Genomic DNA, 27,766 nt, shown 5'->3' with positions numbered 1-27,766 from the left:
CTAATGAAGAGGGTGAGATTTGCTCACAAAAAGGCTTTTGTAATAGTTGGTCCATGGCCAATTTTGCTATCAAGGCCAATTGCTTTTTGCTGCAAGACTACCTAATTAAATGCTATTTAAACCTACTGATGACAGTAAAGATGATCATAGGGAATGGGCATAATCAAATATGAGATATTATTACATCATTTCAGACCTTGTAAAAATAGCAGATTTAAAGATTAAAAGAAATGCTTTGATGATAAAGGGTATGTAATTGTTGACATTTATTATTTAGAACTGTGTGAGATGCACTTTGTTTGTACAAATATAATACATTTCTTTGAATAAATAGAACTTTATTCACAGAAAAGGACATCTATTTTACATGGTGCAACTTTACACAAATTGAATATTTGCCTTAAAACATTAAATCTATTAAATAACATTTCAACTCAAGTGTTCTCCACACACCCACCCAGCGTACACGGCTCTCAATGAATCCCATTCAAAAACGTCTAATAAAGCTTTCTTGAAGAGTGCACATATATGTTGACAAAATTGTAACTCACAAAATGGCAAATTTTATATATCTTATATATTGTATATTAAATAACTCTCATCTAAGGTGTTGTGCAAACGTTCAGTAAGAGAAATAAAGTAGTATTCAGCCTTCAGTACATTATTCAGCACATTAATCTGCACTGTTACCTTTCCACAAGAGTATGGAGGCCGTCACTTTAAGTAAATAAAGATTATGTTTTAACAATGGAAATATGATCATGTATTTGAACTATGCAGTCATATGACTCTTTAAGATATTAAGATCTTTACAACAATGCAACACTGGTATAATTTCAGTACTGTCTATGATTACTGATAGGCAACTGGTGTGGTCACTTTAAATGTACTGGATTTAGCTGAATTTGTTCACAAAATCCAAAAGGCGATTAAAATCTGTTGATTTGCAGAATATTCCATTAGAACTGCATAGCATAATGCAGGAAGATTCCCATTTTAAACTCAGTTCAAATGATTTGTGAGCTCTTTGAAGTCATGCTAAACTACCATCTATCATCCAGGTTATCTGAACAACATGTGTGTACATGTTAATCAAATATCAAAGACGTACGAGTAAAAAAAAAAGACAAAGACCAGCACATTTGTGAATGGTAAACCCCAAGTGGCAGTCAGTGGAGAAAGATGCGAAGCCCAACAACTAGTTTAGCTATCGATCAGCAATATCTAGTTTTATTCATTTGGAATGGTGCAGAGATGAAACCTCTGCTTTCTGAAATGAGTGACTGAGATTACTAAATGGCACTCATGACATTGCATACTTTCCACCACTGGCAGCCACTTGTAGGCTACCGTACCGTACTATGCAACCCCACCACTAAGTGGTGAAACGAATCCTCACACTAAGATCACTACTGTAAGCAAACTGTGACTTTTTTTTTTAATCAACGTGCCTGATAGGACGAACATAACAAAATAGAGAGATGACCGAAGAGCAACAACAGCATCGTTGACTAGCAATTACTCTCCTTGAATATACCCTGTGAAAGCACAGTCAACCACAACAATCAAACTGCAAAAAATCATACTAGACTTGTTCTGGCACAGTCTACAGGTGGTGTCTGAGGGAGGGGAGAGGGGTTGAGAGCTGGCTGGGTGGGGGTCCCGAAGCACCCCCCCCCCCTTTTTTCCCCCCCTCACAGCTCCTCGCTCTCCAGGGTAGCCTCCGTGGGGGAGCTGGCGAAGAGGATGGGGCAGTTGTCGCTGGAGGGGAAGGCTGACTTGATGTCCAGGCCCTGGCCGGTCAGCGCAGCGTAGCGGCTCACCGGGCGCGTGCTCTTCTTCTGGGGGAGTGGAGGGATGTTCTGGTGCCACTGAGCTGCGGACAGGAAGGAAAACAAGCTCATCAGAATCTGCCTGAAGCTCTCCATCACACCACACAAAACTCCTCACTCACACACAGTCACACACACACACACACACACACACACACACACACACACACACACGCACACACAGACACACAGACACACACACAGACACACACACAGACACACACAGACACACACAGACACACACAGACACACACACAGACAGACAGACACAGAAAAGAAACGAGCGACGTTTGGTCACACAACCTGGACGAGCAAACCAGTAGTCACATGTCACAACTGTCCTAGGATGATCTATGTGATGCCGATGAGAAAACACTGCAGGAGTTCAGGAGTGTTAGTGTGATACATGGCTCCAACCATGCCTTGCATGCACAGCTACTGTTTACAAATGAGCATGGACCAGAATAACATGATTCTGAGGTTGAATGGCATTAGTAATCCAGACACAGGTCATGACTGACCAAGGACATGGTTGGCAGAGAGTTTGTCTCTGAGACCACCTTGTATCTCCAGTAGTACAAGAACTGTTTTTCTACAACACTTAAAATGCACAATAACGGTCTTAGAACAACCATTCGCTCCCTTGTACAGTGAGTTTACCTTTTCTGAGCTGTGTGATCAGTTGAATGTAGCTGCAGAAGCTACATAAGAAGTGACATTGTTAAAATGTTAAAAAAGTGTAATATCAGATCAGCTTCTAGCATTGGATCAGTTTCTATCATGGCGGAAGACTGGTTAATGATATATTGTCAGGGGGTTTCATTTTAGCTTGTTTAAGAAACCATCACCTATTGAGAATAATTTATAATAAAAGGTATAAACATAAATGCTGTGCTCTTACCATAAATGTCTAGCCTTGCTGTACATGAAATGATGCCAGCCTCATTCTTGGCTGAAACTGTGTACCACCCAGCATCCTCTTTCCTGGTTGGCTGGATGAGAAGGCAAACGTATCCAGTGGCATCCTGATGCATGCTGGGTAAAGACAATCCAAAGACACATTTAGCCTCTTTACCTGCCAATTTACTTTGGCATAATCTGAAAGTATAGTTTCAAGACCTTGTTTACCTCATACGATCCCTAGAGTGGGGAATGGTCTCATTGTCTTTTTTCCAGAAGATGACCGGTGCCGGCATGCCCACGACTCTGCACTCCAGTCGGACGGGGATACCCTCGGCGATGCCTGTGTTCTGCAGCTTCTCCACAAACTGGGGCGGGTGTTTCATCTCTTTCTCTGAAAGACAAAAAGTACTTGCATAATGTAATCACCATCTCTCTATTGGGGCCACCATTTATGGTTAAGCGCAGACACCCCCCTCTTTCAATAAACATTTCCAAATACACTTGTAGGTATGTATGTATCATAATGGCGGCTCATTTCTCTTGTGCATGCAGTGCAGGTTCACAGGAGAAGCAGCTCACCCACGACTCTCAGCTCGAGGCAGAAGGAGCTCTGGCCAGCTTTGTTGGAGGCGATGCAGGTGTAGGTGCCAGCGTCCTTCTTAGTCAGCGGGTCAGTGATGAGCGAGTGGATGCCGTTTTCTCTCACCAGCATCCGGTGAGTGAAGTCTGGATAAATGGGCTGCCCATTCCGTAACCACATGATCTCTGGGTTTGGTAACCCACTCACCTTCAGAATACAAAAGCACAGATTTACACAAAGTACATTTGGGGCTATTATAAACACAGTAAATCCTGATGCCATATCCTACTCAACAAGTTAATGAAGAGACATCATGGTCGTCATATGCCAAGCTAGAGAAAGTGCTATCTTTACACTGAGGTACAAACAGCACTCCACTCTTCATGATACATATTCATGGCAAATGTTGACACAGCACAGCAGGACTTCCCAGAACTCGCCTACTCATAGCTACCCAATACCAGTCAGCAGAGGAGGAGCATATCATTTAGGATTCATTTGATTTTATTATTATTCTATTCTGTGTTTACTTCCTGTAAGCCTAGGCTCTTGACAGTACTTTATTTATTTATTTCGAGGATAATAGCTCTTTCAAGTAAGGAGGGGAATACATTTGAAAATAAGAGTTGACCAGTGGAGCTGTCTTCTGGTGTTGGGTGCCGGCCAGTCCAAAGTTTCATACATCACACAGTGATGTGTCCTATAAGGACACCTAAGTACAAATCTACAGAGACTGTTATATAGTACGTTGAGAGGACGAAGATGTGTTTCAAGGGTGTTGCCATAGACAACATCCGCATAGTCGAATATTGGAAGAATTAACCGAGTTACAATTCTTTTGCAGACTTCATGTGCAAAGCAATCAACGGAACGATAAAGAGATTTTAAACAACCAGTTATTTTCTTGGAAATTGCATTAATATGAGGTTTAAAGAAAAGCTGAGAATCCACAATACAGTACGGTAATATAATGATAATATTATCATTAACTAAAGAACACACCATCCAATGACTTGACAATAGTTCTTTGGGCAAATTGTTGCTGTTATCAATTGGTTAGTTAATGCTTAATGTATTTATAGTACTGATGCACAGGGTGTAGTATTGATGTTGGGGTGACGTACCTTGCAGTCCAGTCTGCAGAGCCGCCCCTCATGGGCCACCATGTCCCCTGGAGCTTGCAGGAAGTGAGGCCGAAAGAAGCGCTCCTGGATTGGCTCTCCTTCCTCCACTTCCTGGACCCGAGCCCGTACTCTAGCGTAATGGAGAGCACCAGGTCACCACCTATCACCATATGTTTTGCTAGTTGTAATAATTCTTACTGTACGAGTTGCCCTCACCTCTGAGAGTTAATAATTTGCTGCCGACTCCGCACAGGACCCGTTTGGACAATCAGATGGCCAGAGCAGCTCATCCTCCCCTTAGATACAAACATGGATTTGACTATGTGCTCTCTGAATGTTAATGAATGAAATGCTGAGTCCAAAGCTGTGACATACCTGTGGATTGGCAGCCATGACTGTATAGTTGCCGTCGTCCTCATTGGTGACTGCTTCTATGTGCAGAGCACACGTTCCATCGCCCTCCCTGTATTTCTTGTAGTGATCATTTTTCTTTAGAATCTGTTTCCCATCCTTGAACCAGTAGACCTAACGGAGGAAGCATGTTTAGATCACAAGACATGGACACCATGGTTTCCATACTGTGAAATGCCTCACTGGCTAACAGGGTTGTTAGAGATGTGAGGCAGTGTTTCCCACAGAATTAAATTATATTTGTGGTGGTAGGTTTGCAGAATTAACTTGAATGCAACAGTTTTTAACAAATTAGCGTGGTTATGATGCTAACCAGATTTAAGCACAATTTAGTACAACCTGGAAAATCATTGTGTGGTGGTCAATGTTGATATTGTGGTGGGCCGTCACAAATAAGTCAATGTATGGGAAACACTGTGAGGTTAGTATGAGATGGCACTACTACACCTTTGGGATGGGGATTCCAACTACTTTGCAGGTGAATGTGAGAGGAGCTCCCTCCATCGCCCGGTAGTTCTTCAGCTTCTTGTCGAAGAGCGGGGCGATGCACTTGCCCGTGGGGATCTCATCATGCTGCACGTCGTCATCCGACTCCTCCACTGGGGTCCTCTCCAGACGGAACTCAATCTCACTCATCAGCCTCTGCTCGAAGTTCGACACCTTGTACTCCTGGAGAGAAACAGCGAAGAGTCGTAGGGTTTCTCTATGATTTAATAAACCTACCCAATACTGCCCAACTACCCATGAAAAATACACGTTTAATATACTCTGTTTCATTTTTATTGTATCTTCATTCACAGACCATTATTAATGGTCCTCAATTTAATATAAATGTCTTAAAATGATCAGTCAAATATTTGAGCGTTTTGCTGATTCCGCATCTTACCTAACACTGGCACGACTACTGTTTTATTCATCTCACCATAATATAAACATTCTAGATCTGCATGACAAATTAGTAGATTCAGTCAGTCCGGATGAGAAGATGTGTATCGGTAGCTGCACAGTATGTACGTTAAGTAAACCTCCCTCCCAAGGCCTTTAAAGGGACGTTTTAGTAAGAAATGCTGGCACCCATGGCTTCCTTTCTAGCATGCCCGTCTCCAATCCAAAGGTGCTGCAAGTTGCGGGTCAAATCTGGGCAGGTGCAGGCGTGAGCAGGTGCGGTCGATCAAACACAATGCAGTTACAGAGGCAGTGACAAACCAAGCACTTAAAGTAGAAGTGAATGGCTATGGGACAATACGTATAACTTAAGTATTCTAGAAATCAGAAAACAAACTCTTCTTTTTTCCAAAAGTTGTTATGTTATGATTTCGAAACGTCTGGTAAAGATGAGGGGAAAGCAGAGAACAGACTGAAATAAGACATTAAGTCATTTAATCAATAATCAATTATTTACAACATAATACTGTTTGATTATTGTTCGTAGGTACTTTTAATGATCAATTAAGATTATTTGTCTCTTGTAAACTAGGAAATTAGGGATTTGCTTCAACCATGTACAGTAGGCTACCGGTGACCTGTGATCACTGTGTGTGTGTATGTGTGTGTGTGTGTGTGTGTGTGTGTGTGTGTGTTGAATTGGGAGAATGATGACTGTCAAACAAATTAATTGAAGATACCAGATTCAGACATAAGAAGAGCTATACTGGATACATTTTTGTTACCCTACAAAAGAGCATAGATTACTTTACCATATCTGTTTTGTATTTCTGTCTTAGCACTGACATTCAGCTATAGAGATTGGCAGAGAGAGATGACAAGAAAACTGTTCATCTATACATGTACTATGAACAGATTCTTAAATCACTATGCCAACAGTTCACTTACTTACCCTTCAGAACATGTCAACGCCTATTCATGAGTTAATAATTTGCTAAATAAGTTTACATACAAGTCACCCATCTACAGTAACATTGACCAACCTGTCTGCAAATTGAGGTATGTGACTATGAGCTAAAGACGCAGAAGGTGGTTTAGCAGTGATATGAGAATTATCTTCTAATAGTGATTATCCATGCAGATCAGACTATTAATGAACAGAAGCCGAAAGCGCCCGCATCACATTACAGGATGGAGGGATGAATGGATGAATGGATGAAAAGAGTGAGTGAATAAAAGCGGATGCTACAGGGCCACCTCCACCACACCCCTGCATGTGTCCCACAGTGCTAGTAAGCAGAGCGGTGTGGGCGGTAGAGGGATGCTGGGTTTGTACCTCGTCATAGTTAATGACAGTTGCAGTGGGAATGTTTGGTCCAAGAGGTCTGCTCGCTGCTTTCCCCTCATAGGGCAGCTTCTATGAGAGGACAGGGATGAAGGGTGAAGACAGACATGACATGACACACACATTCCACTCCCATTCCTGCTGGGTTCGTATGGCTCTGTTGCAGGCCCTGCACACGGACTCAAGTGTAGTAGTGATTGGATTAGTGAGATTTGTACGAGTGGGAATATTCTTGTTATGGGAATGATGATGATGGTGATGATAACAATGATGAAGATGACAAGATATGAAAGAGGTCAGTATGCGCTTCTAGAAGGTTCAGTATGTAGATCCAAGGTCTAGTGTCCTTTGAACAGATCTGAGCCTTGTGCTGGGATGTCTGCAGATAGCCACTGTATGTCTGAATAAGATTCTTGGAAGGTTTATGTGTCTTCCTGGATAAACTGATGTCCATGACTTTGTCCTAAAGGTGTAAGCTACATACGACTAAAGAAGCTGACTTTGGGAATCCAGTCTGTATGGAATGTGTGGCTAATGCTTTGACAGACACAAACTCCTTTTGTAGTGTGCGGACATTACATGTAAAATAAAAATGTCTGAAGGTCTGGAGAACTTTATCTGCAGTTACAGTACAAATGTATTCCTCATATCTTTAGATATGGATGATTGGCTGCAGAAAAACACTACTCTTAGTTCCTGTGTTCTTGTAAACTGATTCTATGTAACGGTGGACGTTTTTGGTTTGAAATAACAAAGAAACCACAGAAACAAATCTAAACCGTATATGCTGGATCTCGTCATATGGTTTGCCTTGAATCCTTGTTATTTTCCAACATTTCTGATGTTTTTTATGACCTCTACCACACACAGTTTCAATAAGCAATTCTATATTTCTGTTTTGTGTTATCGAAGTCATAGATTTTAAATGGATTTCTCATTGCCTCTATATCTCAAAATGCAACATTAATTTTGCAACATGCCTTGATTACTGTTCACTTCCTGTGTTTATTCTCTTGAAGTAGAAATACGCAAGTGAACTAAAATCACCAATTTAATATACATAGTGATAAAAATGTCTAATACCTGTGCCCCTTGGCGTATAGTGTCTTCTTTAAATCTCAGCTTTTTCTCGATATCGTGAATGAGGCTTTCTTTACTCTCACGGATATCCTCATCTGATGGAAGCCGCTGGCTTCGCGCTGTCTTCCTCAGAATGCTCTGAGGCCTGAGACAAGGCATCAGTTATGCGTCAAGCAGCCTCAACTGAGTCAAATGCCAATGTTCAATTCTACATTTGAGTGGGGTGTGTTAGTGTACTTACACAATGGGGGCCCTCTTTGGCAGGCCCATGGAGTTGGTGGACTGGGATCCCCCCAGTGAGGACAGCGAGGGCAGGACGCTGCTGAGGAAGGCCACGGGGTTCTGGATGGGGCTGGGCGTGGAGCTGCTGGAGGTCGGGGACGAGGCCTGGGGGGGCGACTGGGCCCGTAGAAACGGGGAGTTGAGGAAGGCAGGAGGAACCGTGGTCGGGGAGGAGACGTACGTGGGGCTGGTGGGGGGCTCCAGCACCCTGGTGTGGAAGACGCGCGGAGACGTGGGGAAGTTGGAGACGGATGAGGCCGGGCTCAGCGGAGAGCCCATCTCCCGGGCCAGCTTGAGGTTGAGCTCGGCGGCCAGCTCGTGGAGCAGAGGCACCGGCGACTCAGTGGGAGAGGGGCTCCTCACAGGGGAGAGGGTCTGGGCGGCGATGAACTCTTTGGGTCGGGCGTAGCTGAAGCTCTGGGAGTTGCTGGCGCCAGTGAACAGGGAGCTGACGGGCGGAAGTGGCGGGAGGCTATGCTGCGGTGCTGGAGCTTGGGCTACAGGTGGAGGTGGACTCAGCGGCGCCACTGGGGGTTTGGACAGCACCGGAGACAGCGGAGCGATGTTGAGCATCGACGAGCTGACGCTGGGCAGAGACGAGGGAGCCACGCTCATCGGTGACGTGGGTGCGGTCATGAACTTGGGCACAGGCGGAGCGCCCACCGCGGGCATGTAGCTCGTGCTGTAGGGGCGTGGCATTGAGGTGGGAGGGGCCATGCTCATGGCTGGAGCAGCCATGGGACTCATGTGGGGCAGAGGGGCCACACTCACACTCAGGCCAGCCATATTCATTGGGGGCATCTGGCCGACTGGGGGGGCTGCCAGCTTGGGTGCTGTGGGTGCAGACATGCTAACAGGAGGTGCGGAGGTGGACACCACTCGAGGCATCATGGGAGATAGAACAGGAGGAGCTGCTGGACTGAACTGGGGAACCAGCCTCCTCGAGTCCTGGGGAGCGGGAGGTGGGATTGGGGTCGGGGCTGGCCTGGCCTGCACAGGTGCATGTGTTATGGGCAGCACACAGGACGAGTCAGTGAAAGGTGAGTGGAGTAGCGCTGCTGAAGCCTCCTGAGGGGATCTGCTGGCCCAGGGGGAGGGGGAGGGGGAGGGGGAGGGCTGGGACTTGTCCTGGCTCGGGGGGCCGCCCTCCTGCTGCTGCTCTAGGAGCACCTGGTTGTGGAGCAGCTGGAGCTGAACAGGGTCCCTGCAGAAGAGCACAGCCAGCGAGCAAAAGCTTAACATACATAATCACATCTGATCTCAGATCTGTGGTTTGAACCAAACAGTGTTATTAACATTCTTGAATTTCCCCTTGGGGATCAATAAAGTAAGTATCTATCTATCTATCTATCTATCTATATTATTAAGTCCACTAAACACAATATTGACACACACACTTTATGACAAGACAAAGGCTGAGGTGACTTTTTGTCTTCTATTGTCTACGTTTACAAGTGTATAAGAGGCTCAGTGCTGAATATAAATATACTGGGTGGAAAAATAATTTAACAACTATTTCTACTATATTAGTACTACCACTTACAATAATAATAGGCAGTGGAGAAGTAATCTTTTCTCACCTTATAAAAGTATGTCCTTGATCATTTTGTACACTACCATGAGTACAACAGTATGGAAACCATTCAGGGCAACAAACAGAAGGAGAGAAACACAGACGTACTTGATTGTAAGCCAACGTTAACCTCAAAACAATATTAGCCTTGTTTTCTTTCTTTAACAAAGGAGCAGTTACAAACAACCTCTCTGGTGCATCAGCCATGCCTTAGGGCTTAGGGCATCACACCTAACTGAAGAAAAAACAATTCCAATCATTTTTGCTGCCAAGCGCCCAATATGGGGAATATCTTGAACAGCCCACACAAAAAACAGATGGCACTTCACTCTCTGCAGCCTGAGCACATCACTCTTTGTGTATCACATGCTATGCTGCTGACTATGCTATGTCATGCAGACAAGAGTATCACAAGTTATGAGTATCACCAGTTATTGTATCACAAGTTATTTCCCTCAATATTTGTGTTGATTTGTTCTGTATCAAAAAGATAAATGCATCATGTTGAACGCAGTTATAATCCATGAGACCATTAATACTAAAAAAAGCTCAGCTACCATTTACTTACACAGGAAAGTTCTGCAAATAAATGTCCTCTCATGCCCCCATAAAGTGTACTGAACCTCTCGTTCCTTCACTGACATATTCCGTTACACCCCAAAAATACCACCTGATACTTATTTACAAAAATAAATAAGTGGGAATGGAAGACGAAGGTTGATGTAAGGAATAAAAAGCTTCTGCAAAATGGATAGTCTGTCTCCACACTAAGCTGAAATGTTGTGTTCTATGCAGAGCAACAAGAAATTGCACTTACTTTCTGAAATACCCCCACTTGCTCTTCCAGTGCGCAAAACTCCACATAATGCAGAGAGGGCATGAGCAAATCTCAGACTGGACCACTTTACTTTGACAGCAAGGACAGAGAGCACAGGCTCAGCCCTCCTTTGGTGAATGTTTACTTTTCCCAATATAGAGGCAACACTGACTAGAGCTGCAGCTCTTCAGACTGGGAGCTCTCAGTCATGCTAATATGCAGAAGAGCTAGTTTACATCAGTGCCGATTCTACTGAACCCTTAAACAAGCTACATCTGAAGCTGACTTGGCAATGAATTCATTAAGTAAGGCTATTTCTGGTTTCATAATAAAACACTACATAGCACTATAAAACATGCAGCAAAATATGAATGAATAAAGAGCAACAAAATATGAATGAATATTCAGTCCAATGAAATGTGTCTCCCATCAGGATGCGTCAGGGTACTCACAGTTTGGGTTTGGCCAGTACAGGGGGTGGCTCCTTGGGTGAGGCGTCCTCATGGGCGCTGGATCCGTCCTCACTCTCCACCTCTTCCTCCTCCTCATCCTCTGGAAGTCTGAAGTGCACCCGTAGGCCTACGCGCGACGCTGACCGTGGCTCTCTGTGGTTCACTAGGACACCCTCCGGTCTGGACTTGAGGCAGGACGCAGGGGGATCTGGGAGGGGTATAGTGCATTTTGGCTCAGGCGGCTTGGCTTTGCTCTCAGCCCTAGAGAGCAGAGGCACAGCGCCCCCGGGGGGGTCGCAGGAGAGAAGGGTCTGGGCTTCGGGGTCTCGTGCTGAGGGCTGGTCCAGCTGGGGTTTGAGGCAGGAGGTTAGAGGCTCAGCGGGGGCTGCTGGGCCGGGGACGGGGCCGGGCTCCGCGGGTGGACCGGGGTCGGCCGCGTGGTTGTTAGGCCAGAGGCTGGGGGCGGTGGAGTTTAGCTGGAGGGGGCCGGAGCTGGGGGGCTGGTACGGCGCGGCGCTCTGGTTAATGCTCAGCGGGTCGAGGCGCGGCATACTGAAGCTGGTGGGGTCAGCGGCACGGGGCAAGGTGGACCTAAAAGCGTCGAGGTGGGGGCTGCCGAGGCTTAGTGGGTCAAGGCTGGGCATGCTGGTGCTGTAGGCGTCTAAGCGGTGGCCGCTGCTGCTGAGGGGATGGAGGGAGAGGGTACTGGAGTAAGCCTTGTTGCAGTTGGTCAGGGAGCCGTCCAGCTGCGACTTCACACTGGACGCCTTATACTCCGAGGTTGTCTGTTTAGACACTTTGCTGAGCGTGGTCTCCAGATTTAGGCTGGACAGTGTTTTTACATGATTTGTGTTGGTGTCATTGCCTAATAGGGTGCAAAAATAACATAGGGGACACTCCTATCCATCAATGATGAAGTCAATCATTGTTCTGCACACTACTGTGTGGGACAATGTGCGTTTTTTTATACATACTGTGTACTGTGTCATTGTAAACATCACACAAGCAAGCAAAGTATTACCTTTCACTTTCAGTGCTGCAATACTGGAGACTGTGCCATACTTATTACTGGCCGTGCAAGTGAACGTCCCAGAATCCTCAGGGAAGACTTCAGCAATAACCAAAGTGCATATCTCCTCTTGGGTTTACACACACACAAAAATAAACACACACATATTTCAGAGGCCGCCCACTTGGCTGTGTCCACACAAGGCTAAGGGATATGACACCGCCATAACATATTGACCACTGATAACATTAACATGGACTGTTGTTTACAGAGGCCTCTTATAAGGTAAATTAGGAATATTGAAAAAGTGAATACTGAAATTATAAATCACGGGGTCAAGTGACAAGTCTAGGTAAAAACCAACCAACAATATATTGTATTTTCATTAAACAGCGTCTTCTCTTTCTGCCTTTATGTACTTCTGTCTCGGACTATATCTTGGGGTTACTTAAATGGGTAAAGAACCTGTAGCACTGTTGATTCAAATCTGCCATGGGCTTTGGACACCTTGAAAGGGTCTGTGGTTGTCAGTGTTTGACATAAGCCTGTTTGACTACCTTATATGGTTAGGACTCAGTTGCTACACTGGCTCTCATTCAGAGAGACACAAGAACACAAGCTTCCCATCTGAAAATTACTCCAGGCTATGAAAAACATTTCATTTATCCAAAAAGTTCTGGAAATATTTGTGTAATTATGTTTAGACTATAAGTACTAATATGGCTCTTCAAGGAAGGTTACTGTTCCTATAAAAAGATGGGGAGGATGAATATCTCTCTCTCTCTCTCTACCTCTCACACACACACACACACACACACACACACACACACACACAAGCACACACACACAAGCACGCACACACGCACACACATATGCGCATACACGCACACACACAGACACAAAGGTTTCTGGTTCAGGTCTTTTTCATTATTTAATTTGATTTCACAGAAATATATGCAGGAGCTCTGCATATTAGGCGTTGGGCCGATCGCCTCAATGTAAAATATATGTTTCTGTGTTTGAATGACCTCTAGCAAGGATAGTAATTGAATATGTGATTAAAATAAGTGATTATGATGGACTATATATAAACTTAAGCTTAAAGGTTTAGAGGGACTTGACAAGGTTCCATGCCAGAATATATGATTCAGTCCTGTTGAATTACAGTTTCCTGTTAAATGCATACCTGATTCTGCCAAAGACCTGGGCTCTGCAGAAAAGAAAAGCAGTCATTGTTACGACACTGAAAGACATGACAATGCAAGTGCTGCAGATACTGTAGATTGTTTGGAATACGTGTTGTTTGTAAAGTTAGTGCACAGAGGCGCTCCCTAACATACTAGGGATTTCAGCAAGTCATCAACAAAATAAGTACTGTACGTGTACTGTACTGTACTGTACTGTACTGTACTGTACGTGTGCTGTCTCTAAAGTGAAATGAGTGTGAAGTGCTGGTGTGCCCTCTTACTCTTCTGCAGGATCCTGAAGTCAGGCGAGTCCTCTATGAGAGTCCCCTCTCTGTACCACTCCACCTTTGGGGAGGGCACTCCTTTCACACGGCACTCTAGCACCACCAGCTGGCTCTCTGACGCAAGCACATCCTGTAAACTCTGAGCCAAACACAGACACACACCGCTTATACTCACACACAGGCTCTTACAGGAAAACAGCAAACTGACCAGTATTTCTACACAGCAGCAAGAATTACAATATTCTAGGACAAGTAAACTAAAGCAAGGTAGAAAGAAATTTGTACCGAACTTGTTATTTATTTCACTAGCTGCTACACATTTGTGTATAAGCTACATTTTTCTGAACTGCTGCTGGCAAAAGTAGTCACCTTTGTAAAAACAGGGGCCGCCATGATTGGCCTTCCATCTAAACCTTGCGGATAGCTGCCTCCATTCTGACCCTTCAAAGAGAAACATAAAATGACACACTAAATCCGTAACTGCCGGAACAGTGCAAATCAAAATATTCCAAAACCAAATCAGCACTGCCTTTGAGGACGTTCTATATTGATGTTTGAATCAGAGTGCTACCTCGAGTCCATTGGACTGGGTGGACACCACAAGTGGAGGTAGCGATGTGGGAAGCACTTCAGCCAAAGGTGCCGCTGTGTCCTCGGGGATGGCCAGAGGCGCGGTCAAGGCGGGTGGAGAGGAGGGGACGCCCAGGGGGGGCAGCAGTGGTGGGCTTGAGTCCAACTGAGTGCTAACCGTTGCAGAGGCCACCTGGGTGACCTCTGGCTGCTCGAGTAAGGGAGGCTCGAGAGGAATCTCCTGGGTGAGGACTGGCACGCTGGTGTCTTGGATCGTCAGAGGAGCTGGCTCAAGCTGCAGGGCGGCCAGTGGAGACACCACCTGGGTAGTGGGCAGGGGTGTGGAAAGGACTTGGGCAGGTGGAGGTGGACACAGCTCCTCGCTGGTGGCTGGCTGTGTGGAAACCTCTGAGGGTGGCGCAGCTTCAGGATAAACTGTTGCCGGCGCAGACAACGAGTCCTCAACAAACGCATTAGCCTGACTGCTGGAGGCTGAAGGCAATGTGGTTTGGGACTGGACTGCTTTCCCTTGCACCCTTGATGGATTCACAAGAACATTCAAATAAGAGGTAAGCTTCACCATTTTCCATGTGGTGACAACAAAGAGATTCATAAAAAATATATGTACCAACTTAATTTGTATTTATTTGTAAGTGCTGTTTTCTTTGGTGACTGACACTCAACTCACTGTGCTAAATGGTCAAAATGCTGCTCTGGTTCAGAATCTGAAGAGGAGGCACCTGTAATCCAAGACACATGATAGAAAACACAAAACATATTAAGATGTTGAGTCAGTCAAATGAAATGAGCTTTAACTTAAAGAGCCCATATAATGACATCAAATACTGACCTTCAATATAAATCTCTGCTGATGTTGAATCTGTGCCATAGAAGTTGGAGGCGAAGCAGGAGTAGCGTCCTGTGTCTTCTTCAAATGCCTCAGCTATGATCAGGGAGTGCTGTTCTCCATTGTTGATGATCTGGATGTCAGGGCTGTTCTCTAACTCTTTCCCCTCACAGAACCATCTGTAGGACAACACATTTGACCAGAGATAATCATGGCATTGGTATTAACATATGACTTACATGAAAGCCTATTAGCCTATAACCTATTAACTGATGCATTTGGTAAGAATTACTACAATTAATTGCATTTCTATAAATTGTAAATACATGGCTCATGCATTCTAAATGTAGAATAAGACAAATAGGAGATTTAATTACCAGATAACAGTTAACTACCAGATATGACATTGTTTGTGGATTTAAGAACCTTTACATTTAGAAGTGACAACAATCATTTGCTACTGGTTAGTCAGTAATGGAGCTAATTATTCAATATGGGTATAAAAATAAATATTGAAAAATATGCTTTGAATGATTTGTAAACAGACATTATTGCGCATTTACATCAAAATAATAGTTGGGCAAAATATACACATGCAGTCCAATGTTGTCATGTGGTGTCAAAACAGTTATGGGGCTGAAGTTGAAACCCTTTGTTGGGTGGACAATAGCACATGATTATACACCTTATTAACATTTAGCATATATAGGACACAACTACAACATATTCATACTTAGTCAATATTTATAAAATTAACATGAAATAGGATCTATTCAGAGGTACCCAAACCAAAAAATATGTACAAATATTTTGGAGCTAAGGCCTGGCTTGCTATGGCTTTGTTAGGCCACCTCATTTAGCATAAAGAACTCCAAATGGTCATGTTTTCCCTCTATGTTTTTCTCTGTCCATTTCCCTTTGGGACTGACATGAGCTCCTGACTCTGTGCGCATGCCTATGCTCTGCCCCCACCGCTAGATTCTAGCTTTTAAGATTAGCAACAGTTTATTTTGGGCTGATGAAGCATGGCTGGTGTGTAAAACACCCCCAGTGATAAACAAACAGGTGTGACTGAGTGAGACGGTCTTTGCATGGGTCTTAGTTGAATCACAGTCCCCACATCAACGGAATCTACTCATATCAGTGATATCAGATAGCAGGATTCCAAGACCTGATTAGCTGTGCCAGGAAAATACATGGCACAACAACAAGCCATCCAACGAACCAGAAGTTAATTGATACAGCAATTAACTTTAGACACATCCAATAGTGTATGTATAGCTTAAACATTGTTTATATATAAATGGTGAAAAAAAAATCTCTTAACGATAATATATTTAAGTACACCATAGAGTATATTGAGGGACAAATCATATGATTCATTACAAAATCTGGCAATACTGGGTTTATTCTGCTATCCTCCGATACTCTCTCCGATACAAACACAGCATCTGTGGTAAAATGACTTAAACAGAATTAGCTCTCCACATTGAGACATAATAGCTACAATACAAACACAGCAAACACTAAAGGTATACAGAAGCACACTAACTGATACATATGGGTATATTCCATAGCAACTATCTGTCCCAAGTAAAAGAAAGAAAACAAATAGCCACTTTCCTTAATAACTGAATTGAACAGTGACACTGGTACAATACCAGCACAAGCAAGACTTACTGAAAACATTTTCAAGCACAGTCCCACTGAACTGCATCTAGGAATACTAGCAAAGACTTTGTTAATCAGCCCTAATCAACAAAACACTGGAGAAGTGTAAGAGGAAACTTACTTCATTCCATTGACACATCACCCAACTCTCACTATCCTTACATCAAACCCTGGCATTCATAGGCTGTGACAGGGGTGTCCTATTGTAACAGTGCAACATGATCAAAATGTACTGTCAGACTTTGGCTCACGCATGTCCATTCTCATGCGTGCGGGTGTAATTGAACAGTGTGAGTGGTAGGAAAGTGGGACAGTCCTCTCGCTAGGTCCTCCAGGCTGCACCTGTCAGGGGTTAGTTTTCCTCCAGACACACAGGCCAACATCACAGGAAGCCCCAGTTAAGCCTGACCAAGCACACAAATATGACTGCATACCCAACATACACACACACAGTGCTAAACATAGTTTTACTGCACATATGATCATGTTTGCTGACCAGGTAGTGCTGAGTATACACTCGACCTAGACACGTCACTGAAAAAATTACATGAACGAGGCTGAAAAGACATATTGGGATTTTTTTTTAATCCTTAATTAATAAGAACTTGATGGGATTTTTGTTTGGTTGGAATTTTGTTTAGGAAGTTGGCTTTAATTTTTAAAAAGTAATAGCCAATAATACTCTAATGGAGGTTGATGTCTTCTCCCAAAAAAAGTATTATTAACTGATGAAATAAGTCAGTTTGTTGCAGATTCTCACACTGAGAAGCTGAATAAGAACAAAAAAAGATACCACATCACAAATTCAAAGAGAACCACATGCTAGCATGCTAACAAGACAGTTTCCACACTCTCAACTAACATAGACATTTGGCTTTGGCTTCATCAAGATAACCCCAATAAATAAATTGCGCTGAAAGCTAGAGAGCCTTTCTTACCGAATCTCTCAAGTCAATTCCAATATCATCCTCCAAGTGTAAGAAACTAAAACCCAAATGTGCCCATTGTCCGCACAGCATGGAAGTCCCACTGCCAAATATACTTGCTTCTTGTCAACATTGTCCACTGGGACCTTTCCGTCACACCCACGAGTTGTTACCCTGACCGCTCTGGGTAACTTCTGTCTTTGTCTATCAATTCAAACACCACACAGGACCAGGCACGTGACAAATGCTGAGAATGGAGCATTCTAATGCAGCTATTTATTGCTGAGCTCTTCAGTAGGGTGAGGATTTGGACTATAGACAATGAAAACTTGACACACTTGAAACAGTTTTCTCACCCTCACTCACACAAGCAGATGCATACGAAAGAACACACAAATTCAAACACACAGACACACACACACACACAAACAAACACGTACACGCACACATTGACTCACAAAAATGCACATGCTCATGTGTCTGTTAACAAAGCTGAGATGATCTAATGTTCCTGACATAACACGGTCTCAGACAGTTGATTAAATGACACTGGAACTAGTGACAGCTGTCCATTTGTGTCGCCTGTCAGACACTCCACTGCACATCACACTACAGAAGACTTTCCAAGTCGACTTACTACCCCCACATGGGCAGCTCCATTTAATTCCTACCCAGAAGACGCTGCTGTTAAATAATCTGAATGGACTGAAGAATGAGAGTGAAAATAAGGAGCATGAGACTGGTATCTATGGAGCTATTTTTGGGGGACGTGACAAGTATATGATTTATGGATATATCACTATGGGATTTCCTCTGAGAACAACCCTTAACATGATGACACAGCCGTACACCATTTTGTTTGTCCCTGAAATAGGATTGCAAAAACTGAGGAGGGAACATGGCTGCTACTCTAGATCAAATGTCAGAAGTCAACATAAACTGATGGGTTTTATTGTCAGCATAAATTACCTCTAAGTAGACAGCCATGTAAAATCCATACAGAGAGACTGATGAGTTTTGTTCAGTGGAGGTAAATGGATAGTTCTTACTTATGAATAGCTAGTTACATAATGAGCTAAAAGCAACTACTATAAACATTAGTGAATGTTGTGAAAAACTTTTTCTAGTATGTGTCGCTTTAGATACATCTTAACATAAACTTGATTTTGAGGCTGTGTGTTTTATTTACCGAACTTCAGGCACAGGGAGACCTCTCACAATACAGTCCAGCTGGACCTTGCTTCCCTCAGGAACCTCTCGGCTTTTAATCTTCTGGATGAAGTGGGGCGGCTCATAGACGGGCTCCTCTGAGGTCTGGCCCTCCAGCAAGGCCGTGTTCTCATTCTCGACCTCGGCCATGGCCTCACCTTCGGCCGCAGCTTCCTCCTCCAGGGCATCATCCTCGGGCATGAACGTTTCCTGCTCTGTCATTTCCACTTCCTGTTGGGCAAAGTCCTCGCACAGGGCCTCTGACGGGTCAGTGCTGAAGGAGTGAATGGGCCTCTCCCGCTCATCAGCCACATTGAGACTGAAGGCCATGCCGTCCGGCTGGGGCTTGTTCCTGCTCCTGTGAGCCTTGCAGGACCGTGGCCGTACCCTCTTGGAGCTGTTGGCCTTAAAGAGCGAGGAGAGCTCTTCAATGAAGTCGGCCGCTTTGTTGAGGAACTCCTTTTTGGACTGAGTCTCAAGGCCATAAGGCTGGTTCCTCATGGGCCGCTTGAAGTCCTGAGAGGGCTCCCTGGGAACTCTGTTGTTCCTCATCACACCGTCATGGAGGGGCGTTGGGTTTTGGAGCGGTTGTCTGTTTGATGTGAATGGCTGTGTTAGTGAGGTGTTCTCAGTTTTGTCCGCAGGGGGGTTGATAATAGACGAGGTCATCGCTGGGGCCCCAGAGGGGGCCGTCTGTGGAGGTTTGGCCTCAGACGTTTCATTCTCATGGGGCTCGTGACCAATGGCTTCTCTGGCAAGGTTGACACTTTTGTCGAGCTCCTCTTGACTGAGAAAAGCGGACAGATCGGGGAACTGAGTATTCTCACGCATCCCAGAATCCTCTGCCTTGCCTTTGAGAGTCCCGTACAGGAGACGCCGCGAGGGGGACGAGTCCGAGTGACCCCCTTCTCCGTGTCTGTGGCGAGCTCTGGCCTCTGCCAGGTAGTTTTCCCGCAAAAACTGTGACAGTGATGTGGGCTGGTCCATTCTGTTCTTCTGTGTGCCTCTAGAAACAAAAACATAGCACTGTATCATTATCAGATATCAATGCAGAACCGCAACTTGATCATTTGTTAAACAATAAATGAGGACCAAATCTCATACAAACCTATTGACACTTAAATGCAAGAGTGGATATGTGCAAACAGATCATGTGAGACTACAAAATAGCTCAAGAAATAGTTTTACATTGCTTTCCACAATTACACTGACATCTTAAAATATCACAGACTCACATATTTAGTTGTGCTTCTCTATTCCAAAAGTTTGCACCCACCACACACTCAGACCAACTTTAACCATGCTAATGAAGGACATAAAAAGATACTGTATACTGCACAAATAGATTAAAGCTTGGTTAATGCTTGTGCTTGAAAGCATTTAATATATTTTGTTACCTTATAATTTATCTCTTTGCAAAGTGTCTTAATAACAGAAAATACAAAACCCTAACCCAAAACCCTGCCTATCAACAGTATGTAGACCCAAAAAGCCAAACATTGTATTAAAAGGATATTGAAGTTGTGTTTTTACTAAACAGAATTTCATTTTCATATCGAAAATGTCTAATACAATCCGTCATCTATCTCATTGATTTGGTATTGTCTATTAAAAGCTTGAATCCCTTGACAGTTACACAGGCACTTAGTGCCACGCAGATATTAAACAGTTTTTGACACTGGTCCTCAGTCGTTATTGAATCCCGAAACGGGATAGGGCAAACAGATGCTACTGACACTCAAATCAGCGCAATTAAGAACAGCAGCAATGCCCTTCCAATAGACCTGCTGTGGCAGCTGGTGTGTACATTAATCCTTTGCAAACAGAGTCCGACTCTCCCAAGTCATATCTAATTATAGCGTGGGGTCACTTTACATGAAAAAATCAGGGAAAATCACTTTGCTTCATCACTCTTGTCACTTTGAAGCAAATAATAACACATCTAGTCCGTCTTAAAATACGATCAGAAATGAAAGTGGACAGGCCTTCGGTTTACGGTTACGGGAACATTATGCAAAGTGTGAAAACACATCACACGCTACAAACCCCCCGCTGCAAATCAGCAGAAATAGACACAAATTGAGCCGGAGTGCGCTCGCCCCTATCCATGTATTCAGCCAGGTTCCCCTCTGGTTACTGTCACATTAAAGTTTGCATTCCCTGTCCAGCTGAGAAACCAGGGCAGTGCATGGGAGAGTTGAGTCAGTCCAGGATGACTGCATGCGCATACCAAAACAAACAAGTTAATGTAATCAGCAGTGCAGCCAGTCCAACGGATACTATGACCATCAGGTAATGACAGGGAATGAACGGGGCTGCTTTACCTTTCTCTTTAACCCGGAGGAGGCTGCTCCTGAATCAGGCAGTCCTTGAAGCACACCTGTGTACGTGCGTGGGGCGTGTGTGTGTTTTGTCCCGTGGCCGAGCGTATTCCGGGGCTGTCCAGTGAAGCCCCCCCAGGAGAAACTGGCCCGAGGGCAGCTGCCCGTGCTTCCTCTACTTTTTACACAGAGTTAACCTTGGGGTTTGAAGGGGGAGATTTGAAGGCTAGTAGCTGGGGCAACCTGTCACCAGTAAAAGTAGCAACATTTGTCAGCACACTGGTCGCAGGTTATTTTGGGGTGGCCCGAAACCATGTGGCAGGGGAGCGCCCCTCCTCATTGGCCAGGCAGCAGAAATCGGTAAAGGGACTCCTGCATCAGAAGAGCACCTACGCTAGTCTGTCAAAAAGACTCAGCTCTACAGAATTAGAAATCCTCTCATCCAGCCTCTGACACACTAACGTTAACACAGCAGATAACTGGTATTGACTAACAGTGCTGTCACTTAAACAAAGAGTTGCACATTACTTTAACATGTCCATCAGTAAATAGTATACATTGTGTTAAAAGTACAATGAATGTTGCTGAATGTTGAAGTGGCGATGTTTATCTTTCTCTTCAGGGTAGAAAATGATCTGGTAATAAAGAAGTGAAATGTCAGTAACATTCAAGAATACCCTGTTATTCAGAGATCTACTGAAATAATACAATAGAATAAGATTAATATATTAGAACTTTAGAATAATATATCAGAACTTTTCATTAAAAGCTGTTGCATAAATAGGATGCATATTAAACACAGACATGTGAACTTTCAAGTGTGTTTAATTGAAAGAAGTAGTCAAACTATACATGATTAGAACATGGGTGAGTCCACAACATTCTACACAGGAAATAATGATTAACAGTACTTTGGCATTGGATTACACCTAAAACAGTGCAAATACCTGAACTGACTGAGGGTGTTAAACACAAACACAAAAAAAAAGCAAAAAAAAAAAAGATATATTTTGGCAACCCAAATGTTAAGACAAATTAATGAATATAATAAAAATATAATTTCCCCCATAAATGATCAATACACAACACCTCATAATGGATATCATGTCAAGATTTTCAAAACTTGTTCAAATCCCTGTTAGCTTATAATGTTGCATACCGTGTAATCAAACTTTCACGTGTGGCATGCAAAGACATTTTAAGAGCTTTTATGAACTGAATTATGACACTAATGTCGCTCACATTTCCTGATATCACAGAGAATTACATTCTGAATGCTTTAATGAAGGACATGTAAAACAAAACAGTGGATGAAGATGCATATAAACTCCAGCTAGACTTGCTATCTGCTGATTAAGTCACTTTACCTTCCAACTTATTTAGGTCGATCATGAGGAACCATGATTTCTTCATACCAAGCCACAAAACATGTTGAAGATCACTACAAAATTACTGACACTAGAACTGTGTTTGACATCTTGCCTACTGCTTTCCCAGACCTCTCGGTAATGCACTCTGTGGTAGTGTAAAAAAAAAAAAAACAAGTACGCACAAAACAGATATTACCATGATGCAGGGAATTCATAAATTATACAAGAATTTGTTTTGGCGTACACAGAATTATACAAAAAGGCACGCCTTTCGTCAACATCTGGACAAACTTTTGTTGTTGTTGTTGAAATGGCAAATCATACAAATAATAATCAAATCATACAAATCCTCCTGTTTTCTTGTGTAAGAGACATCAGATAAACAATCCTGAGAAGAACTCACAGCTATGGAGAGTGGGCTTTCGTCAAATAAAGCTGACACTAGGGGCTATCTAAAGGATGGTCATGCATAACACATGTGAGCCAGGGGATGCAGAGGCAGTGTCTGTGGAGAGAGGGTGACCAGTGTGCTTCAACAACTCTTACGATTACATCAATGTAGTGTGAACTGCTACGATTCTTCACTTGCTCTTTTGCGTGACTGGTCCCCCCTGTGAAATAGCAAATAAATAAACATCAACCAACTTCAGGAGATTTCAAGTGAAATTAGGGCTACAGTGTATTCAGAAAGTATTCATCCAATTCCAATGCTGTTGTGTTTATATTACAAAATTCAGACAATTCTAATGTAATTACAACTGCACATTTCATGTCAGTCCTTCCCTTCCTCCTACCAGTTGATACAAAACAGCTTTGCTGTTCTTTCAAATAGGTTTAATGAGTGTCCTCAGTGTGCAACTTAGATGAATGGAAAGTATTCAGATGAATCCACGCCAAACTGAACATATACCGTAGAAGTGATGGAATCAAAGGCCTGTAGACTGTTATGAGCACCACTCTTCCCCGGCCTATCTACTTCCAGCCTTTCAGCGCCCCCTGAAGTCCTCTAAAGAGCTTTCAGAAACACCAAGACTCTTGTTCAAGTCTATCCAAGGGAATGGTCCTGCTAACCGTCCATTGATCCAGCCACCCACCCTCATCTAAAGTTATGAGTCTATGGTTTTAACAGACCTAATGGTTTCCTTCAGAGTTTGCCCACACTAATCAGAGGCAGCCAATCATGCTAGCATTACTGTTGGGGTTTCCTACAAGACATTGCTTGCCCTTTAGAAACTTCTGCGGTCAGGACTTTTTAACTTGCATTTTCCTTGCAGCATGTGGCAACCAGCTTCATGAGTCACAACAGACATCTCGTCAGGCACAGACTAATGTTCTTCCTCCTAAACCTCTATGTGGATTAGTTTCAGTCTTGCCTTCATCTGCAGATTCTCTCAATCATCTGACTCTTACCCCTTCCGGCCAACAAAATTGAAATTTGGATACTCTTCATGTTAATCCACCATGAAAAACAACAAAACAACAAAATGACTAACACTTGTAGACTCCTTAGGTCTCGTTTTCATAGCGACTCCTGTGGCACACTGCCCAATTTTAAAATTAAAACTTTTAAATGTCTGAAATACTCCTGGCTTTGACAATGAAGTGGACTTTTTTGACCATCACAGATTACCCGATAATGTGAAACCTCTGAGACCTCTGATGAGCAAAAGCTGACAGATTCAAGAAGACGATCTTGGATTGCAAATCAGGGCTAAAATTAGGGTTAAAGTTATGTAATCTTACCACAGTTTAACCCATGTCTGACCAGACTGAACATCTATCTCTTGGCGGCTGAGTCCCTTGGCTTCAGAGGAGTACCAGAAAGTACACCCTCAGATGGATTGCTTCCCTTATTTTGTTTCAAATTTGCTAATATAATGGCCAATCATTATATAATTTTATGAACTACTCTTTCCTTTTTATTGTAGTTTAACACAGTGTTTCTCAAACTTTTTCAGACCAAGAACCACTTAACCAGTAAAAAAAAACTCATGGACCACCTAGCTAATAGACACAATAGGCCTACTCACTGAACCACCTTGCTAATTGTCTTTGCACCTTGCTTATTGTTTTAGAGGATTCATATGATTTAAATTGCCATAGCTTACATAGGCAGTGTTGCAGAACTGTTTGGAAGTTGGTTCAATATTGCAAACAACTCATCTATATTGTTTTTTACCACGTCTGCTCGCGGACCACTTGGGATAGCTTGCGGACCACCAGTGGTCCCCGGACCACACTTTGAGAAACACTGGTTTAACACACAACACATGACAGCCTTCTCTGGAAGTGTTAATAGTAAATAAGGTTCTGATGACTAAACCCTCTGCTACACTGACATGTTACACAACAGAGGTGCTATTTACAAGCATGGTGATAAAATTGCAGTCTGTTCCATACCTGGAGAACCCATTAAGAGAGAGTTCCATCTGCAACTTCTGGTCTTGGGCAGCATAATCGGAAAGCTGTGATTCCATAGTCGGAGGATGGATTTGAGGAATGAATTGGGAAAAAAGAGCTGGGGCAAGATTGGACCATTCTACAGAGGAATAGCAAGGCTTTAATATCACATAAGATACCATCATCCTTACACTACAACAGATACAGTCTATTTTAAGAATACATACAAAATCAAATAAGATTATTAACATTATATACAACAAAAGTCACACATTTTCAATTCTATTAATTATAGAGTAGAAAGAATATCGTTGATATCATATCACAGAACCAAGTATACAATACTATGAGCACTTTAAAAGTACAAAGTCTCTTGCAGGCACTCACCTGGTCGAAGGGCATAGAGACCTTTCACAACATTAGCCATTGTTGATGGCTTGACTTGAAAAGGCATGGAATGGGCTTTTTGGAGAAGAGCTAATGACAAAAGCAACACATTAATCAAGATACAGTATAATGGATGTAGGAACTATTCACATATGCAATACAACTTGATATAAGAAAATACATGCCTGACTTGTTACTCATGCAGTTATTATTATTTTCTTTTTCTGAACGACGCTTTCACTAGATGATCTGGCAGCACTCTAAGCTTAGTCTAGGCTCTCAACAGACCTCTCCAATACAATCACTCTCAAATAGATTTCATAGATATTGCTTTTCAAATGGCTTGAATATGGCTGTTGAGTTACCTCATGACTACATGTTCTTGTCTGTGTGTAAGTCTCTGTGTTTGTTTGTTTGTTTGTTTGTTTGTTTGTGTGTGTGTGTCTGACAATGGCATTATGCCAGAGAAAACACAACAAAAGTGACTCCACTCACAGTTCTGCATGCATTTGAGCTTGTCATACAAGCAGTAACCATATCCATGACTCATAAAACAAATGCTGCCAAATACACTAATTGTGACTGCTGGAATGGTCCTAAGCACAACAGGAAAATACAGTTAGAAAAAGTGAAGGCACCACACACTCACGTATTATTGTGTTCACATGTTTTTCTGCAACATGATCAGAGAAAAGCTTCATAAGGATATCCCTTAGGTCCTGGTTTAGCTTTCTTTCAATGTAAAACTTGTTCTAGATGCCATGAAAGATAACAAGATGACACAACAGAAATTTAGATAGATAGATAGATAGATACTTTATTGATCCCCAGGGGAAATTCAAGTGAGAGTGAGTGAGTGATTTACTGAGTGTGAAAAATTGCAAATTGTAACATAAAGTAATAAACTTTTGAGAGGTTTGTTTGTGCCAACGTCTTCCCCATTTGTCATCAAACACATTAATACCAATAACACAGACGCAGTACAGAATATGAGAATGAGGTCAAGAGAGTCACCATGTAGATGAACACAGGAACGATGCATTGCAGAGCCGCTGTGTACTGAGTGAGGACAAGGTTAAAGTGTTCTATGAACCCATCAGGTAGACTGCCCTGCAATAAATAAATAAATAAATACAAAATTAGACATGTCATTTCAGCAATTCTCTGCAATACTATGCATTTGACTAAAAATTTATTTTTAGTTAGTGTCCTTACCAAGAGCTGAGCAGAAACCTGGTCTAAGTGACTGGAAATTTTCCATACCAAATCATTGTAGAGTAGTTCTGAGTGTTGCTGACAAACACATTTATAGACATGGCTAGGGGGAAATACAACATGTGGAAATGTTAATAAATCAAATAAATGCATATCCCAAAGACCAAATGTGCTGTTTTTCCGTGAACTGGTAGCTACACAGCTGAATTAGTGGAGCCCTTTACTAATGTGACAATGACCAAATGAGTTTTACCTGTATATCTGTTCATAGGATATGGAATTGTGGTCGGAGGGGCTCTGGGTCAGCAAGTGCTCAATTGCGTTCTCCAGCTTGGGCCAGTAGATATTCTTGTAATCCTCTACAGTCATCGAGTTCATTACTATATCAAAACAAAAGGGGACACCTTGAGTGATCGGTAGGCTAAGCAAAATAAGTGGGGTGATGCTAATTGTGAGATCTGATCTTATTTGCAGCGGGGAAAAAAGATGCCAACTGAGACAGGAGAAAGAATCAGAGCTAGCAACATACATATGCCCATAGCTATGTCAGGCCATGACCAAAATCAGCAAACGTTCTGGCGCATAGATCCCACTTACAAAACTTTGTAGCCGAGTTGAGGGTTAGTTTTCCAGGCGTAGACGCCGAGGCACTGGGACTGTCTGTGTCGCTGGTTTCGCTGCTGATGCTACTAGAATCCGAATCCATGTATCGTAGTTCTCGTCTGGACGATATCCCACCGCAAGATCCTGTTGGATCTGTGCTAATCATGGGCGAGCAGAAAAGTTGGGCTTCATTTGACAGTTGTGCTCTCATGAAGGTGTGAGCATCTCTTGGGCCATCACGATAGTTGTGATTGTGGTCATCTAAACGGCCTTCTTCCATTTCCTCCATGCTGTATTTAACTGTCGTCGTCATGTAGCGAAATAGGCATTGAATTATGTTTCTAAAACTGCTAGAGATTACAATTCCCTATTTACACAGCGACTTCCCTGCTACAGTCAACCGTGAGTTTGCGACACTTTGCAGCATTCGTTTCCGGAAAACGGGTGCTTGGGAATTGTAGTATTTTGTCCCACAAATGTAGT

The 27,766-nt window shown here is 43.1% G+C and overlaps 4 protein-coding genes across 5 annotated transcripts; all 4 read right to left on the bottom strand.

The window, feature by feature from the left end:
* Positions 1-292: 292 nt before the first annotated feature.
* Positions 293-9,540, bottom strand: LOC143124519 (myopalladin-like). 2 transcript variants are annotated; one of them, XM_076286116.1, is made up of 11 exons: positions 8,402-9,540; positions 8,164-8,305; positions 7,072-7,152; positions 5,298-5,519; positions 4,815-4,964; positions 4,656-4,735; positions 4,440-4,569; positions 3,315-3,522; positions 2,961-3,126; positions 2,734-2,867; positions 293-1,876 (listed from the first exon to the last, which is right to left on the bottom strand). In XM_076286116.1, exons 1-11 carry the CDS (start codon positions 9,331-9,333, stop codon positions 1,695-1,697), a joined length of 2,427 nt encoding a protein of 808 aa, XP_076142231.1. In that variant the 5' UTR covers positions 9,334-9,540; the 3' UTR covers positions 293-1,694. The 2 variants fall into 2 exon arrangements, with proteins under 2 accessions (XP_076142231.1, XP_076142232.1); XM_076286117.1 differs by lacking the exon at positions 7,072-7,152.
* On the bottom strand, positions 9,505-15,377 carry LOC143123941 (myopalladin-like; the record flags this gene model as incomplete). The annotated part of the gene is made up of 9 exons (XM_076285202.1): positions 9,505-9,646; positions 11,285-12,149; positions 12,306-12,422; positions 13,480-13,503; positions 13,762-13,903; positions 14,134-14,205; positions 14,336-14,870; positions 15,023-15,074; positions 15,185-15,377. Coding segments are annotated over 9 exons (2,142 nt in total), but the record flags the coding sequence as incomplete, so codon positions are not given.
* A 3,586-nt stretch (positions 15,378-18,963) lies between these two features.
* LOC143123940 (myopalladin-like) lies at positions 18,964-21,396 on the bottom strand. The gene is made up of 2 exons (XM_076285201.1): positions 21,312-21,396; positions 18,964-19,993 (listed from the first exon to the last, which is right to left on the bottom strand). Exon 2 carries the CDS (start codon positions 19,972-19,974, stop codon positions 18,964-18,966), a length of 1,011 nt encoding a protein of 336 aa, XP_076141316.1. The 5' UTR covers positions 19,975-19,993; positions 21,312-21,396.
* A 721-nt stretch (positions 21,397-22,117) lies between these two features.
* cacul1 (CDK2 associated cullin domain 1) lies at positions 22,118-27,668 on the bottom strand. Its single transcript, XM_076286115.1, has 8 exons — positions 27,278-27,668; positions 26,934-27,060; positions 26,681-26,783; positions 26,480-26,575; positions 26,115-26,217; positions 25,466-25,555; positions 25,079-25,217; positions 22,118-23,289 (listed from the first exon to the last, which is right to left on the bottom strand). Exons 1-8 carry the CDS (start codon positions 27,594-27,596, stop codon positions 23,250-23,252), a joined length of 1,017 nt encoding a protein of 338 aa, XP_076142230.1. The 5' UTR covers positions 27,597-27,668; the 3' UTR covers positions 22,118-23,249.
* Between the last annotated feature and the right edge of the window lie 98 nt (positions 27,669-27,766).

This window comes from Alosa pseudoharengus, unplaced genomic scaffold (assembly GCF_046254945.1).
Source record: "Alosa pseudoharengus isolate Yale_2024_CS ecotype anadromous, Long Island Sound unplaced genomic scaffold, YU_APseudo_1.1 YU_APseudo_1.1_scf_15, whole genome shotgun sequence".
NCBI lineage: Eukaryota > Metazoa > Chordata > Actinopteri > Clupeiformes > Clupeidae > Alosa > Alosa pseudoharengus.
The sequence above is the reverse complement of the archived record's forward strand: the minus strand, read 5'-3'. Positions and strand labels throughout refer to the sequence as shown.

Coding starts and splice junctions, on each gene's coding strand:
- cacul1 (XM_076286115.1), bottom strand. CDS start 27,596: ATGACGACGACAGTTAAATACAGCATGGAGGAAATGGAAGAAGGCCGT. Junction 26,576..26,680: donor AGGTTTCTGCTCAGCTCTTG/GTAAGGACACTA, acceptor TATTTATTGCAG/GGCAGTCTACCTGATGGGTT. Junction 23,290..25,078: donor TCTCTTAATGGGTTCTCCAG/GTATGGAACAGA, acceptor GCTATTTCACAG/GGGGGACCAGTCACGCAAAA.
- LOC143124519 (XM_076286116.1), bottom strand. CDS start 9,333: ATGATGCCTCGAGTGGTGTCCACCTCCGCACCTCCTGTTAGCATGTCT. Junction 7,153..8,163: donor CTATACGCCAAGGGGCACAG/GTATTAGACATT, acceptor GTCCTCTCATAG/AAGCTGCCCTATGAGGGGAA. Junction 3,127..3,314: donor CCTCGAGCTGAGAGTCGTGG/GTGAGCTGCTTC, acceptor TTTGTCTTTCAG/AGAAAGAGATGAAACACCCG.
- LOC143123940 (XM_076285201.1), bottom strand. CDS start 19,974: ATGGACCAGCCCACATCACTGTCACAGTTTTTGCGGGAAAACTACCTG.